The sequence below is a fragment of the Aphis gossypii genome, chromosome 1 (assembly GCF_020184175.1).
Source record: "Aphis gossypii isolate Hap1 chromosome 1, ASM2018417v2, whole genome shotgun sequence".
NCBI classification, from domain to species: Eukaryota; Metazoa; Arthropoda; class Insecta; order Hemiptera; family Aphididae; genus Aphis; species Aphis gossypii.
Genome location: NC_065530.1, coordinates 69,958,615 through 69,973,860, shown reverse-complemented (window position 1 = coordinate 69,973,860; position 15,246 = coordinate 69,958,615). Strand labels below are relative to the sequence as shown.

Sequence of the window (15,246 nt, the reverse complement as noted above, 5' to 3'; positions counted from 1 at the left end):
ATTTATAGTAAGGCTTTTGGTACCAGTGATAAATGTGTATTATATTATTTCAACTAGAATAAAGTCTTCGAAGCTCTCATAATCTTAAGTATCGCCTGTCCCCTCCCACAAAACCGAGATTTTTTTAAACGTATTTATATTTTATGGTTGTCCCGATATATGTTGTGCATTGTGTAAGTCTCCAGACAAAGACTACGCAGTTTTAGGTAATAAAGATACCTATAGTTACTCACTTCCCTCTTGCCACTTTCTCTCTCTCACTCCTCTCCACCCCCACTGTATCAATCAAATAAAACGATAACTGTGTATAAGTTTTGTCGAACGGTCAGTGGCGGTGGCGGCAATAATATGTAACATAGGCGTTACGTCATGGTTGTATTCGCTGTTTCCTCGTACAGTCGTTCCAGCAGCCACGGCTATAGTACCCGTTTCATCAAATTCCCGTCGGCCGTCATCGTGTGTTTATACGAAATATATAAACGTGTTGCCCCGGGTCAAGTCGCAAGCGCGGACCGCTGTCGTCGGCGTTGGCGTTCATGTCTCTTTACTTTCTTTCTCTCTCTACATATATATATATATATATATATCCATCTATCTCCGTCAGAACTGTTACTGTGTTATGTATATTTTATACACTATACGTGTATACATGGCATTATATTTTTAACTGGCAATATCGACTAGACGGATAATATATTATTATATACGCAAATAGGGGTCAAGACAATAAATCGGGAACGACGGCGACGGCATTATCGGGTGTTATACAACAATAACAGCTTCCAGACAATAAAAAACAAAAACGATTATTTTTCCTATTTATTATATAGATTTACCGCGAGTGCTGGACATTCGCGAACCGGGCGTGCCCCTGCGTGGGCAGATATACCTCGAGTGGGCACGCGACGACCACAGCGGCTTGTTCGAAATGGCACACACCTGGACATCATACCGTGCGGACCGGTCGCGTCGCGTACTCCCGTGTCGCCCATGCGTTGTCGTTTTCGAGTTAATAATCGCAAAGATTGTGTCATTATAGCGTGGTGTTGATGTTTGCGCCACCGCTGACCAGTGGCGTGTAGTATTATCATCGTCGACTCCTAAGTCGTATCACTATTTTATTTTATTATTGTTTTCGTTGTCGATTACCGTCGAAAATAAGGAAGACGACAGTCGAAATGGATTTCGGATTGTGCGCCATTGTAATCGTAAGTCAATGTTTTTTTTTTTTTTTTTTTTACTTTTATTGGGTGGGAAATCATTTTTAATTAACAATGAAAAAATTAATGCTAAACAATAAAAAGTTGAACCTCTGAATTAAACTTTTTTTTTTTTTTTTAATCATTTTAATAATTATTCTTAGACTTGTACTTAAAACTTGATCAATCATTATTATTATTTATTTTTTTTTTTAATGTTTAGTTGATTTAATTTTATTCGAGAAAACCATAATATTACCCATTATACATCATAATTTAATTATTTTATTTTCCTTACTCGAGTAAAGTTTGTTTGAATGCATTTTTAATTATGATTTATACTATACTTATAATCCATCATTTTTTCAATTCAGCCCACCCTGAACGCAATAGTAAAGAAACAACTTTCAATTTAATTCAAAGTTTATAGTATTTCGTTGCTGGTTTAATCAAATCAACAAAATAATATACATTATATATACTAGTTATATAATATGGTAATTATTGTGCACATAGTATTATTATAAGCTCAATCTAGTATTCCATGTTAGGTATAATTTTAGAATAGTGTTGAACTTTTTTTTTTTAATTCATAAAAAAAATTCAATACAATTTTTTTGTTGGTATTTTATAGTTTTTATGATATAATAAAAACCAGTATTTTTACTTATATACTACCTAGTCTAATTTATAGAGTACGTAATATTTATGTCCGTAATTGAAATTGATATTTGTCACCTACATATAGGTGGCATGAAAGAAGAACACGTTCTTCTACTGTTACGTACACATTTCGATGAATTTTATTACCTACTTATCATTATATACATATTATATATATATATATAATTAATAATAAAATGTATATTATGTAATTATGAGAAGATAATTTTATTGATAATTAAATGTGTTACATCTTACATGCATGATGATGCATATTATATTTATTTCTTGTTAGTACATGGCACATACATGGATTCAAAATACAATTGTATTTTTTATAAGTTTAGCTTGTTAGGCCTTGATGCCTTGTTAAATATATCTGCCAACATAATGTATGTGAATTTAATGAATATATCTTGTAGGTACTAGATAGATATTATAGGTTACCATACAATGTAAGATACATTTATCATTACTAATCATTTAATAAAATATTAAATTAAATGAACCTTCTGAAAGTTGAAATATAACTTGATATTTGTGTAGTTAACACTCATATGATATTGTAATCAATATTTTATAACAGTAGAGAAGGTAACAATAGGTAAGTTCAACGAATATTGATTCATTTTGTATACAATTTAGAAAACATATCACTAATTTCTCAATAGTTCTCTTTTCTCTTTAGTCTTTACTATATCATACATATATTTATTAGTATACCTATCTATTTCCAACGGGTATACTTGAAATTCTGAACATTAATTAATTTGTAACATTAGCTGTAGGCATTAGCGTGAATTTCAAAATAAATTAACAATGTAAAATAGGTATTCATTATATATTAGACTATTGAATTAAAAGCTTGACTAATAGTAATTCATATTTTTGATTTTAAAACTAATGAAGCTGGTTGATCAAATGTCTGATCAAATTATACTTGGACGACTATATTATTATATTATAATACATAGTTTAAAACAATCGGTTTATTGTTTACGTATGAATTCACATCTGAAATATTCTTGGAATGTTAATAAACTAAGATTTTTAAACAAAGAGTTAAATTATTGTATTAAATTTCTATTGTTTCTAGATTTGTATAATTTTTTTTTGCGTCTTTGCAGTCAGCTTTTGCTAGTTAGTACAAATATTTAATATTTGACATTTCATAGACCATAAATTGTATATATTTATATGAGCTGATTCTGGATCTAATGATGCTTGATAGTCCGTTATACAAATAAAAGTCCTTGGAACTGTATAGTGTCCAACACGATCTAATAACTGAAACAATATACAAATACGTATGAGCCCTATAAACATTAAATACACGCAGGCCTGAAGGTTCACTTTCACCGAAACATTATATTGATTAGGTATTTATCATGAATTCATGATCTATTGCTACATTTATAAGTTCTTTACAGCATAAATATAATCAGTTAATCAGCTTATAGTTATTACAATATAAATCAGAAAAATGTAATAGTTTAAGACATTAACTTTTTGTTTTCAACTAAAAGCAATTAACAAAGTATATTTTTATAAGATTCATTAATTGATATATTATATATATTTACTATATTTGCCTACTCAAAAGTATTAATTTATGTTCTAAGAAAAGTTTAAATGGAAGTACTTGTGAATAGTAAATACATTTTTTAACTTAAGTTAATAATTGTATTGAAGATAGTTTTTTATTTTTATAAAATATCCTTGAAACGTTTCTTGATTTGGAACCCTGTGTTATGTATTCGAAAAATGTATTTTGTGAGCATTTTGATTCAACAAAATTTCTGAAGGAGAATATTTCAAGGATTTTCTCATTATTAGATATCATAACCTAGGTATATTTGCCATACATTTTATTATCCCACGACCAACATTCCTATAAGCTCATTATTACTTTTTTGTTTGTTCATGTATGATGCATGTTCAATGGGATCATCTTGAACACGCGTCTTTCTAGGAATAACAACGTTGAATGAAAAAAGTTTTGTCGCCATATTTGCGAGAAAAATAATTTAAATCTGTTTTTTCAAGATACAAGGTCAACATAAATTAAGAGCACTTATTATTTTGCATCCTACTTTGCGAAACCGCCTCCAGATTATCATCCTACATATTTGCCAAACACGCGGATCCCACTTTTTGACACAACGTGATAATTTAACATTGACATTGATACAATTTAATGTCCGTATGTATAAAAATATAATAATAGGTAGTAGATACTTAATATCTATCTCTTCCTCTCTAATATATAATATCTATATACAATTGAAATGAGTAATGAGTTGCAACAATGCATAAACAACGTATGCTAGGTGCGTTCTGATTGTGTAATCCCTGCACAAGGACAATAGTATGAACGAGAAGGTGTATTTATGTTTATAATCTAAGTACTCTACTTGGGCCAATTTTCTTGATGATATGAAATTAATTTAGATAATTTGTAGCACTACTGGATAGTAAACATTAACTGTTAACTTAGCTAAAATAAAGGTTAAATAATAGCAAAATATTATTTATGTATGCAATTTATTATAATTTGCATACTAATACAGGTAAGAGCTACCATTTCCTCTTTATCATCAATTAACTAACTATTGGTTTTTTACTTTAGGCTACTTCCTACATAAATGAAAACACCCATATTAAAATCTGAATTAGGTATAGAACATGTTTTTATACTTTTTTTATTATATATTTTAAAGATTGTTTTATTATAAAATAAAATTAAACCATTCTTTACTATGGAATAAAATATTATATGTTTTCAAAGTGTTGGAAAATAAATTGTAATAATTTAGTAAAAATTTTACTTATATTGTATAATTTTACAATGCAGAATTTTAAATTCATTGAGCTGTTAAGGCATTTTTATTAAATACTAACTTATTTAGTGGAACTAATGCTTAATAGATACATAAAATGCAATACATTTCCTAACATATAAATATAATAATACATTCAGTATGATAATTTATAGGTTGTCAAACACAGAACCCCTGCCTGAATCACAGTACCTATATATTGTTTGAAACAATAGATTTGATCCGTGTTATTCTTTAATTTGATTATGGCTTCCTTTTTTATTTTTTTAAAAATAATTTGTTGCTAAACAGATACCTAACTAAACTGATTCAAGTGTAATTTTTGTTAGGAACATGTACAAATAAAAATTCGATTGTTCAGTAATAAAATTTGACACACATGACCATACTAATATTTCAAAAGCAAATAGAAATATTGTAAAACGATATTTATTTTGAATTAGTTGTTTCTGTCTTATTACAGTACATTTTCGATCGTTTTAAACTAATAGGATAAAAATAAAATATTTATAAATAATTATCAATATTGTTAATTTGGTTAGATCATATCTCACTAGAATTTTAAAATTATGTTAAAAAGTGTAACTTACATAATAGGTACCTATTTAATTTCTATTAGGTATTTTGTTATGTTTCCAAAATACTAGTATTTCAACTATATAATTTGTTAGTCGTTAGAATATATTCAAAACTTAACGAGTTAAAATATTCAAAAGATATTTAAACCTATCATTTTATTGGAGTAGATGCATAATTGCTCTATAAATAAGGATGTTTATCATAGACATTCTGATATTTATAGTACCTATTACAACATTTTTTATATATTATTTTATAAAAATAATGAGTGTTTTTCAGCCAAATAGAAAGATATAGTTTATCACATTAGAAACGGTCAATGTACATGTATAATAATAATATTCATCGTGGTTGATATGTGCTCAAACTGTTCGTATTTATTGCGTCTGTAGGATAAATACTTTTTAACATTGTTTATTTCATTGACATTATTTATGGAGAACAATTTTATTTAACGACGACCGGATAATCGCATGGTATTGGATAATTTCTCTTGATACTTCCGCGGATAATATATCGCGTAAAAGGAAACCACTGTTTGTTTTCTATAGACTGTGGTAAAATAGTAAATACCGCGATTCGTATGACCTCGATAAGGTAACGGCGGCTCCTGTATTCGGTGATGATAGTATTAGTTCTAGCGACCAGTGACCAGTGACGACATAGTTGATTACACCACAATAATCAACGGAAATTCCGAATTTGAAATTTCCAAGACATTGCAGGTACATTTAAGTGTAACTTCCTATCATAACGAGTTATTTATTAACTTAGGTTAATTGTACAATTTATATAACTCAACACACACCAATCACTGGTTAATTTTATTTTAAATCCTCTTTAAGTTTAATTAGTAACTCATATATTTGTACTTAATTTATACTGTATTGATCATAATCTGGATGCGAATAAAATTTACTCGTGTCAATGAAATAATTTTCGAACCGTTTAATAGCGCAGTACTTAATAATATATCGATAGAATTTTTATTAATATATTAAAGATATACGTATAAGTACTTATGTATATCCTCGTCGCGTGATTCAGACACGATAGGTAAGAAACGATCGTGGGGGAAAGGCAAACCGATACGCACAAAATGTGTGAAATAACATAATTATACACTATTAATCAATAACTATAGCTGTTAAAACTGATGTCTGACTACACACGGATGATGTTTCGTCACCACGCCGTTGCACTGTAAATAGGAAAAATAAATAATATTCTATAGGTTTTCTAATACATACGCGGCCTTTTTGTCGTTATATATGCAGTGACTATATTATTATAACATAATAATAATTAAATTTGCATTTTACCTGACGTTTACACACGGCGAAATGCACCGTTTGGTTTTAAACGATGCGTTCGAGATGTAGGTACAACCAAAGTATACTTAAATATCGTGTGTGGTTTTTCGTCGTGCACAAATCGTCACCGACAATAGAGCAGACAACGAGACACGATGGATACCGCGGTCCTGGTTATGATATTATAATATTATTATAACGTCATAATATTATATTATGCGTAATATACGTGTATATAGCTATGCAATCGGCCGTCGGAAGTTCCGCTTTCGATTTCCACACTGTCGCGGTGACGGTAGCTGCAGGACGACGCGTTGTAGAGGGAACGGACGATCGAGTCTGCGGGGACCGGTTCCGCGTGTGGTGGTCCGCCGCAGCGAGTTTGCGGCTTTCATTCGTCACGCGACAACCGTATAAGTATAATATTGGTACGCGCGACGACGTCACCCGCGCACGTTGCCGCCGCCGCCGCTAGACTATCGTGTCCCGTTTTAAGTTCTCCGTTTTCGATTTTGTAATTTCGTATTATTGTTTTACTCTTATTCCCATCGTTCGTCGGTTATAAAGTCGCACGCGACCGGCCGTATTATAATAATAGATTTTTTTTTTTTTTTTTTGATATTAAATAATTATTATATCGTTATTATAATAATATCGATAATAATAATAATAATAAAACGATATATCGGTTGATACGTTTCCGCGGTCGTATGACACATCACGTCTGTCGTAGGTTACGTGCACGTGGTATACCATAGCTTAGTGTGTTCGTACCACGTAACACGATTCGTTTTTCAATGGGATCGCGATAGTCGTCCGCGGCAGAGTTGCTCCTGCAGGGATCATGATGCTGACCGAGGCCCGTGACGTGAAATCTCTTGCTGCTGTGCGGCGTTCGTCGAGGGTAGCTCGTCTGACGTACTTGTTTTACTGCGTGTTCCAAGTGAGTGAAAACGCGCGCAAGTTCGGTCCATCGTGTACATAACGCCGCTATATTGCATAGGTACATTGTAACGATTGGATCTCGAGCTTTTTCGCACTAAAAATGCTTACAAAATGAAACTTTCATCTAACGTAATCTTAAGTTTACTGTTTATTTTTCCACCATTAAATTATGAAATAGTGTTTTAAATTACGGAGAAAATGTATACGAGTACTTTGAAAGAGGGTAAAAAAATCGTTTAATCCTAATGACCTGCTAGCTAATAAATATTCCACTGAAGTACATATAGTTAATACTTAAACCTTACATTTTTTATAACATATTTTATTGTTTGACATTTAAACACGTACAGTATAAAAATGTCTTAAAATTGCAAAATATTGACCTATAAACAATTCTAAAATAAGTTGCAAATGCAAAGATTTTATTTTGCATCATTACGTATAGTGGTATATTATAATAGATTTCATAATATGTATGCATACATACATTTTTTTTTTGTAAATTATTCAAATTGTCCATCTTATTGACATTTCACACATCAATCCAACGATATTCTAGTGTTTCTTATTTCAAAAAAACAATTCCATCTGAATACGTTATTAATAACTATAACTATTACAAGTCTCAAAAGTAAATGAACAGTTTGAAAATTCAGTTAAATTATAAATACATTTATTAACATGAGTTATTGATTTTTTCTTTATACATATATTTGCAAAAAATAGTGGATGTTACTATTGTTAGTACATAGTGTATCACTTTTGTCTAACACAATTAACGTGTATTTGTTAAACATTCATATTCATAAGTGTAATATAACTCAAGATATTATATGCAATGTTTATTAATTTAATTCGAAAATACAATTAAATAAATAAAATCAAAAGAAATATAGGAAGTAGGTACGTATGGCGAAATATTATACTCAACTAGGCACTATCTTTCTTTTTTGGTTAGGTAGAGCACGGATAATGTTAAATATAAACAATTTGGAATTGCTATTATAATATTATTAAAGTTAGTCTAAGAACATATTCATGTATACAATGTATAGTCATGTAGAAATATTTAATTGATATTTATAAATTATATAATATATTATAATGTTTTGTAATTTTTAAGTTAAGTTAAACTAAAAAAAATGGTTTTAACATTGTGACATTTAATCATATTAAAGTATTAAATATTCCTACTAATAACTAATTTGAATTTTAAGTAGAGAAAAATCAATTATATCTATACCTCCAAATCAGTAAGTAGTTTACAGAAATCTATTCGATTTCCTGTAATATGTAAAACATATTTATTTTACAAAGTTAATGACCTCAGATAACACATGCCATTATTTGTGCTTACTAGAAATCTTCATACAGCTGACATTAAATATTATAATACTTCATAGTTTAATATTTTTCACTATTTCACATGATGCATGACAATAGAATGTGGCCATAAAAGTAAATCGTCATGCGAGAAAAAAAACATAACGATATGACGATGTACCTATTCAGTTGTAATGTACTCACTAGGTGATGTATTGCAAGACAAATCGTATGTTATGAACTATGAATACAAAATCATAACTTTCTAGTGACTTGGAAGCTAGAATATTTTTTTGGAAAAATCGATAGTTATTTATTGTACATCTTACAAACATCGATTTTTGTATTGAATCCAATACTACACTACCTATCAATAAATATATATTTCGTTTTAATAGAGCTAATTCGATTGTTGTAAAAGTATAGCATACCTATATATCATTCTCATAACTCATACAATAATGAATAAGAGGTTTAATTAAAAACATTTTCAATACGATTAGTTTGTAATTAATTAATTGTATTGTTACTTGTAGTATAGTATTATACCTAGGTACTTTTCTGATAGATTTAATTGTAAAAATAAAAAATGAAAAAGTTGTAGGAATTTATTATTACATAACTGAACACGTGCCTTGAGTTCTAGATTGTTGAGATAAAATAACTTGACCATCGGGATCATAATTTATTTAACTTCAGATGGTCGAAATCGATTATGTTTGAAGTATTTTTGACTAATAATATTTTTAAGTCATGAAAATTATAAAATCAAAATATTTTTTTCTATTGCAAATGCATTTCAATTGATTCACAAATAATCATCATTATAATGTTAATTTACTTTTAAAGATACGTTATGTATATAATTGATACATTGCGTCATTGATCTGAAAAGATTTTTCCGACATCACTCTTGGGGGCATATAGATACTGTAGTCTGAAATTTTTTCTTCAACTATAAGGAGAGAGAATAGATTTTTGGTATCGACAGCATTATATCGGATAAGCATTATTCATTATACACTATTAACACAAAAATAATAATCTGCAGCATTATTAAATTATAATAATTGAAAATTGACATTTCATAAAACATTAATCGATCGTTAAAATAAGTACCTAAATTTATTTTTTATAATAGGTAGCCAATTTTGCAGTTTGTTTTTATCGTAATTATTATGAAGCATTCATTTGATGTCCTATGATGATTCTGTGACATAACCATGTGAGATAATGACTCAGAGTCAGTCCAAAAAAATTACGTTTTGATGATCACAACATTATATTACAGCATCTCTTTCACCTCAAACGTTCGTAATAATACCTAAGTAAACCATGTTTTACACATGAGCAATCAATTTATTTAAGCCTTGAGGAGTTTAGTAATAGTGTCCACACTTCATGATGTACATTGAAACGGAAGTATAGGTACGGACGTAGTAATTTCGCTATAAAAATAATTTTCTAAACTATATTCAACTTGATTTATATTTTTCTAGAATAAGCTAATAGATTATTTTCACCCATCAAAACTATAATAACATGTTATAGTTCTAATTTTGATTAAAACCCTCAAATGAAATACGAAATTTGATAGATAATGATTAATTATTGAGTTTTATTATTTTATTTTATTATTATAATACTTAACTTAAATAGTTTATATTAATATTGTAATGTCACCAGTTTGAATTTGTCAATTATAATAATATAAGGTTATCTAATTATTTGTTCAAATTTCTTGTATGTATTATACTTGACCAATCACTGTGGTTTTTGAAATTATAATTTATAGCTTATCACATAAAAAATGTCGAGTATAACAAAGTAATAAATTATTATTAAATAGGTAGGTACCTGCAGTGATATTTTAAAGTTTTGTGCTGACTATTTCCACAATCCCACGTCAGTTGGTCTCGTAAATTAGATTGACTGTATCTTCTGTTGAGCTAAAAACAATAAAAACCAAATCTTTTGTTTTGGAAATGTTGCGCCTGTAAGGTGTTTCATTTTGGCATGATAGGCATAGGCAGGGCCTACGCAAGTGATGACCTTCGTCCTGCACGGTGGTCTGTCTCCATTGTAAACAAAAGCTGTCTCGGTTGGAAGCAACTAGTGATCGACGGTCTGGAACAGTAGGTGTCTCCTTCGGTACACTAAATTAAGAACAAATTAAAAAATAATAATAAAACATTACGAGCAGTCAATTTAAGTTCGTCTCAGTGTACCGTAGATCGAGGACAAGGTTGGATCATTAAACTCGATCGACTTAAACTTAGGGAATGTAGTTTTTTTATTATATGACATTTCATGTCCGCTGATTTTGTTGGGTGTGACTGTATTCATAAATAAGCTTTGAGCATATTTTTTATTTGAATAACTATATTATGATAAATGAATATTATGTTAAGCAGTTAGCTACTACTTTCGTTTAAAATTTAAATTATGTGATTAATATTAAACTAACATATTATTATTTAATATTTATATGATTTGAAAGGGGCGCAAGTAAAATTATTTTGACTTAACAAAGATATTTCTAGCTTTTATCTGCAGACTGACCAATTATATTAATTAAATAATATTTATATACATGATAAAATAATAGTGAATTAAAATTTCTACTTTGATGTATTGTGATATTATATTATATATAATAATATTGATTAGACATTATCAATGTAAATTTTCACACAGAATAAAAATGTATCATTGTACCTTCATCATATTTGAAATTTTACAATTTAACCCTGTTTCTTTAATTTGTATTTTATCTCAATTAATATTAACTGTAAAATTGAATTTAAATATTAAATATTTGAGTCACAACACTATTATTTTATTCATAACAACTGGTTTAATTTTAATAAAATAATAACACTCAATTATTTTTACAAAACGTTTATTAATTATACCACTAAATTAATTATGTATACAAATACAAGTTCGAGGTCTTCTTTTATTTTTAAAGTAATTAATTTTAAATTTTCTTTTCTTTAACCTTAGATTTTTTCTATTCAACGAGTATATTATATATATTAATAACTTATGGTCCAAAATACTTATATTCTTGAAATATAAAAGACATATTAAGTCGATTCATACCTAAGTTACATCATTTATAATTTATTATACCTACTTTTAAGTAGTTATATATATATATATATAGATTAAGCAAATATTATAAAACAGTTCATATCACTTTTTTCTTTATTTGGGATTATGTGAAAAAAAAATAATTTTATTTAATTTGTATAGCAAAAACATTATAGTACTTATATACATATATATTAATTCATTAGGTATTTAGATAATATTTATAAAAAACAATAAAAAACTTTAACGTTAATTTGTTAATAATTAATTATCTAAATCATTATTAGCTTATTTAAAACGTCATTTTTTAAGTAGTATAAACTTGTTTTTCAACTTCTTATTGTTCATTCCTTAAAACCACTTTAAATTTTTTCCTTTATTCCTTTATTAATTTGATTCTAGAAAATAATTATCTATAGTTTGATCCTTTTGTTTACAAACAAAAAAATATATGATACTTTTATTATATGTTAAAAACAAAAAAGTATGTAGTGTAAATCAAAAATATAATTCAGTATTTTTTGTCATACAATTTCTGGTCACGTAATGACCATATAATGATGGTTTTGCACCTATACTATGTTTATTATTATTATTTTATCTCACGTAGATGTTGATGTACTACTACATTACGTTATTATATTTAGTAGATACCTATATTATACTATAAATCGATTTTCACAGTATGACTGTTTTGTGTTTGTTATAAGTAGTTATTATTTTTATTCAAAAATAAACTAATGCAATGTCCAATTTAAAGTGTATATAACGTTTCGCGGTTTCCGGCGATGTAGCACGTGCGGTACTGAAATCGATAATATATGGTATTGTAATGGACACACATATTGTAAATTATAGGTGTTGTTTTTGATAATATGTTACCTGGATAAATAAATATTGACTCTGTCGATGTGTTTTTAAATATTAGCCATACGATATTTATTTACCATTGGCAAAATGTTTGATTTATAATAATATGGGAATCATTAGGTATAATAAGGAATTTAATCACAGTAAAAACTGCACTTAAAAAAAGAATTAGAGTAATAAGGCACATTGAAGCTTTTAATGAATAATAGTATAGAATAGTAAAATAATTTTTATAGTTGTACCACAATAAAATTGCTATACGTAGTTCGTTTGGGTTTAACAGTTTGTGTAGAGATATAAATGTATAATTATTTCGTTTATAGAGAATCTATTGAATAATACAGAATAAATTCATGAAAAAGAAAATAATTTGGATATAGTTGTACATAAATACGAGATTACAGCTATTTTTCTAATAACAAGTTGATGTTATTTTGGACTTTTACTTTAAAACAGATCAGTTTACAACGACTTGGAATAAGACTGTTGATGTATATTAGAGTCACTCACTATTATTAATAATAACTCTGTACTAGGTAATTTGGTATTATTCTTGGTGATTAAGTCGGTGCGAGGGATCGTAATGTTACAAAACTATGTGACGTCGAAGACGGAGGAGTTAACATGAACTATTTGTGCAGGTCAAATGTTATAGCCCATTATTATTATAGGTGTAGTACCCTAAACTCTGTACTATTGCCTTGGAATCGGCGGAATTTACATTTGCCCATGTATGACCGTATAGGTACTCATATAATAATATCATGCAAGTGTTGTAATAATGACGGTCGATCGTGGGCACGCGATTATAATAATATTATATACGGTGACGGCAATAATAAGTAAAATGCGGAAAATATCACGTGGAAAAAATATATAATACGTAGAAAATATTATTATAACGTCCTATAGTGGACCATCGTACGAAAATAATAACGGTTACAGCTGCTGGTACAGGATAGCGTAAGCGTAATGAATAGAACTCTGTCGTGACCGAAGCTGAATATTGTACACCGAGCACGCGATCAGAGCTGCAGTACTCTGAGGCGCTTTGACCCGGCAAAGCCATCGGTGAACCATTTGATCGTATTATTACTACAATATTATTATTATGACGCGTGTATAATATTATATTGTTATGTACAGTCCGATAATATGTATATACGTACCGCCGTGATCGGGTTTGCGACATAACTCTCGTTTCCCTTTTTCTTTTTTTATTTCTCAGCAACATATTACACGATAATAATATTGTTCGTATTTCTGATGCTCGGTATATTGTGTAGTGGAATATTATGGCGGGAGACCGGTCAGACGAGGATATAACAATAATAATATATTGCTATCGACTGCAGATGAGTGATCTAACTCGATACACATCGGTCAGGTCTAGCAACGATGTCATTTCCGCACTGTCCACCATCGCGAAGGGAAGTATTGTAACACGTCACTGTGAGTGGAACTCGCGAGCTCTGCACAAACGAACACGGACACACACCTATGCATATAGTTACGCTGTATGACGTCTGTCGCGGACGAATTCGTTTCTATTCCTGCAGTGGTTTATTATATTATTATAAAATATTTGAATATTTAAATTCCAGCGCCGTGCGTTACCGCATTCTATACGAAAAACATATATAAATAAAATATAATATACTGTCGGTGTATTATTATTATTATATTCAGATAAAGTTAATGGAGGCAATATTTTCGGATAGTGTTTGCGGCGCACAAAATAGGTTTGTGTCACCTTCCGCGGTTGCATAATATATATATATATATGTAAGTGTGTGTGTGTGTGTGTGTGTGTGTGTGTGTGTGTGTGTGTATACGGTAGGCTCATTTTGAAAACGAAACGAAACCGCTCAGATTCGTTTGTGGAAACCAGTATATAGGTATGTAAAAAGAAATGTAAATTTTATTGTTAAAAATACGTGTATATTATACATACTGAGATTTTGAAACGTTTTATTGTAATAAAGAACACACCATTTATGGCGAGTATTTGTATAATAACTGCACAACAGTGACTATAATATGGAGGCGCATACTAAATATTTTTGATTTCGAATACAAATTCGAGTTGGCATTCGATCTGTTTTGAAAATTAAATATTTAAAATAAGTAAATTAGTACGACCATATTTATACAGCTTATGATCGTGCCTTTTTCTATGTTTTAAAAATTAAAATGAAGAAATCATTGTGTTTAGATTGAATTATAAGAAATGCTGTCCGTTAAGCGAAATATTTAATTTATAAATGATTTATTTCGGCATGAAAACGAAACAAATACCAATCAAAAACCCTTAATTATCTATAGTGATACAACTGTAAAATAGTAATAACTAATAATAGAATAGGTACTCACTATAATCAACGTTTTTTGACTATAACATCACTTCAGACATTATAT

The 15,246-nt window shown here is 28.9% G+C and overlaps 1 protein-coding gene across 2 annotated transcripts in view; it reads left to right on the top strand.

Moving 5' to 3' along the window:
• The first annotated feature begins 463 nt into the window (after positions 1-463).
• LOC114131833 (uncharacterized) overlaps positions 464-15,246 on the top strand; it is a 29,072-nt gene continuing 14,289 nt past the window's right edge. Inside the window, exon 1 of one of the 2 annotated variants that reach the window (XM_050201454.1) lies at positions 464-1,208. In XM_050201454.1, coding sequence (XP_050057411.1) covers positions 1,179-1,208 — 30 coding nt within the window. In that variant the 5' untranslated portion in view covers positions 464-1,178. Of the gene's footprint in view, positions 1,209-6,978; positions 7,538-15,246 lie in introns of those variants that run through there. The other variant, XM_050201451.1, reaches the window with a different exon arrangement.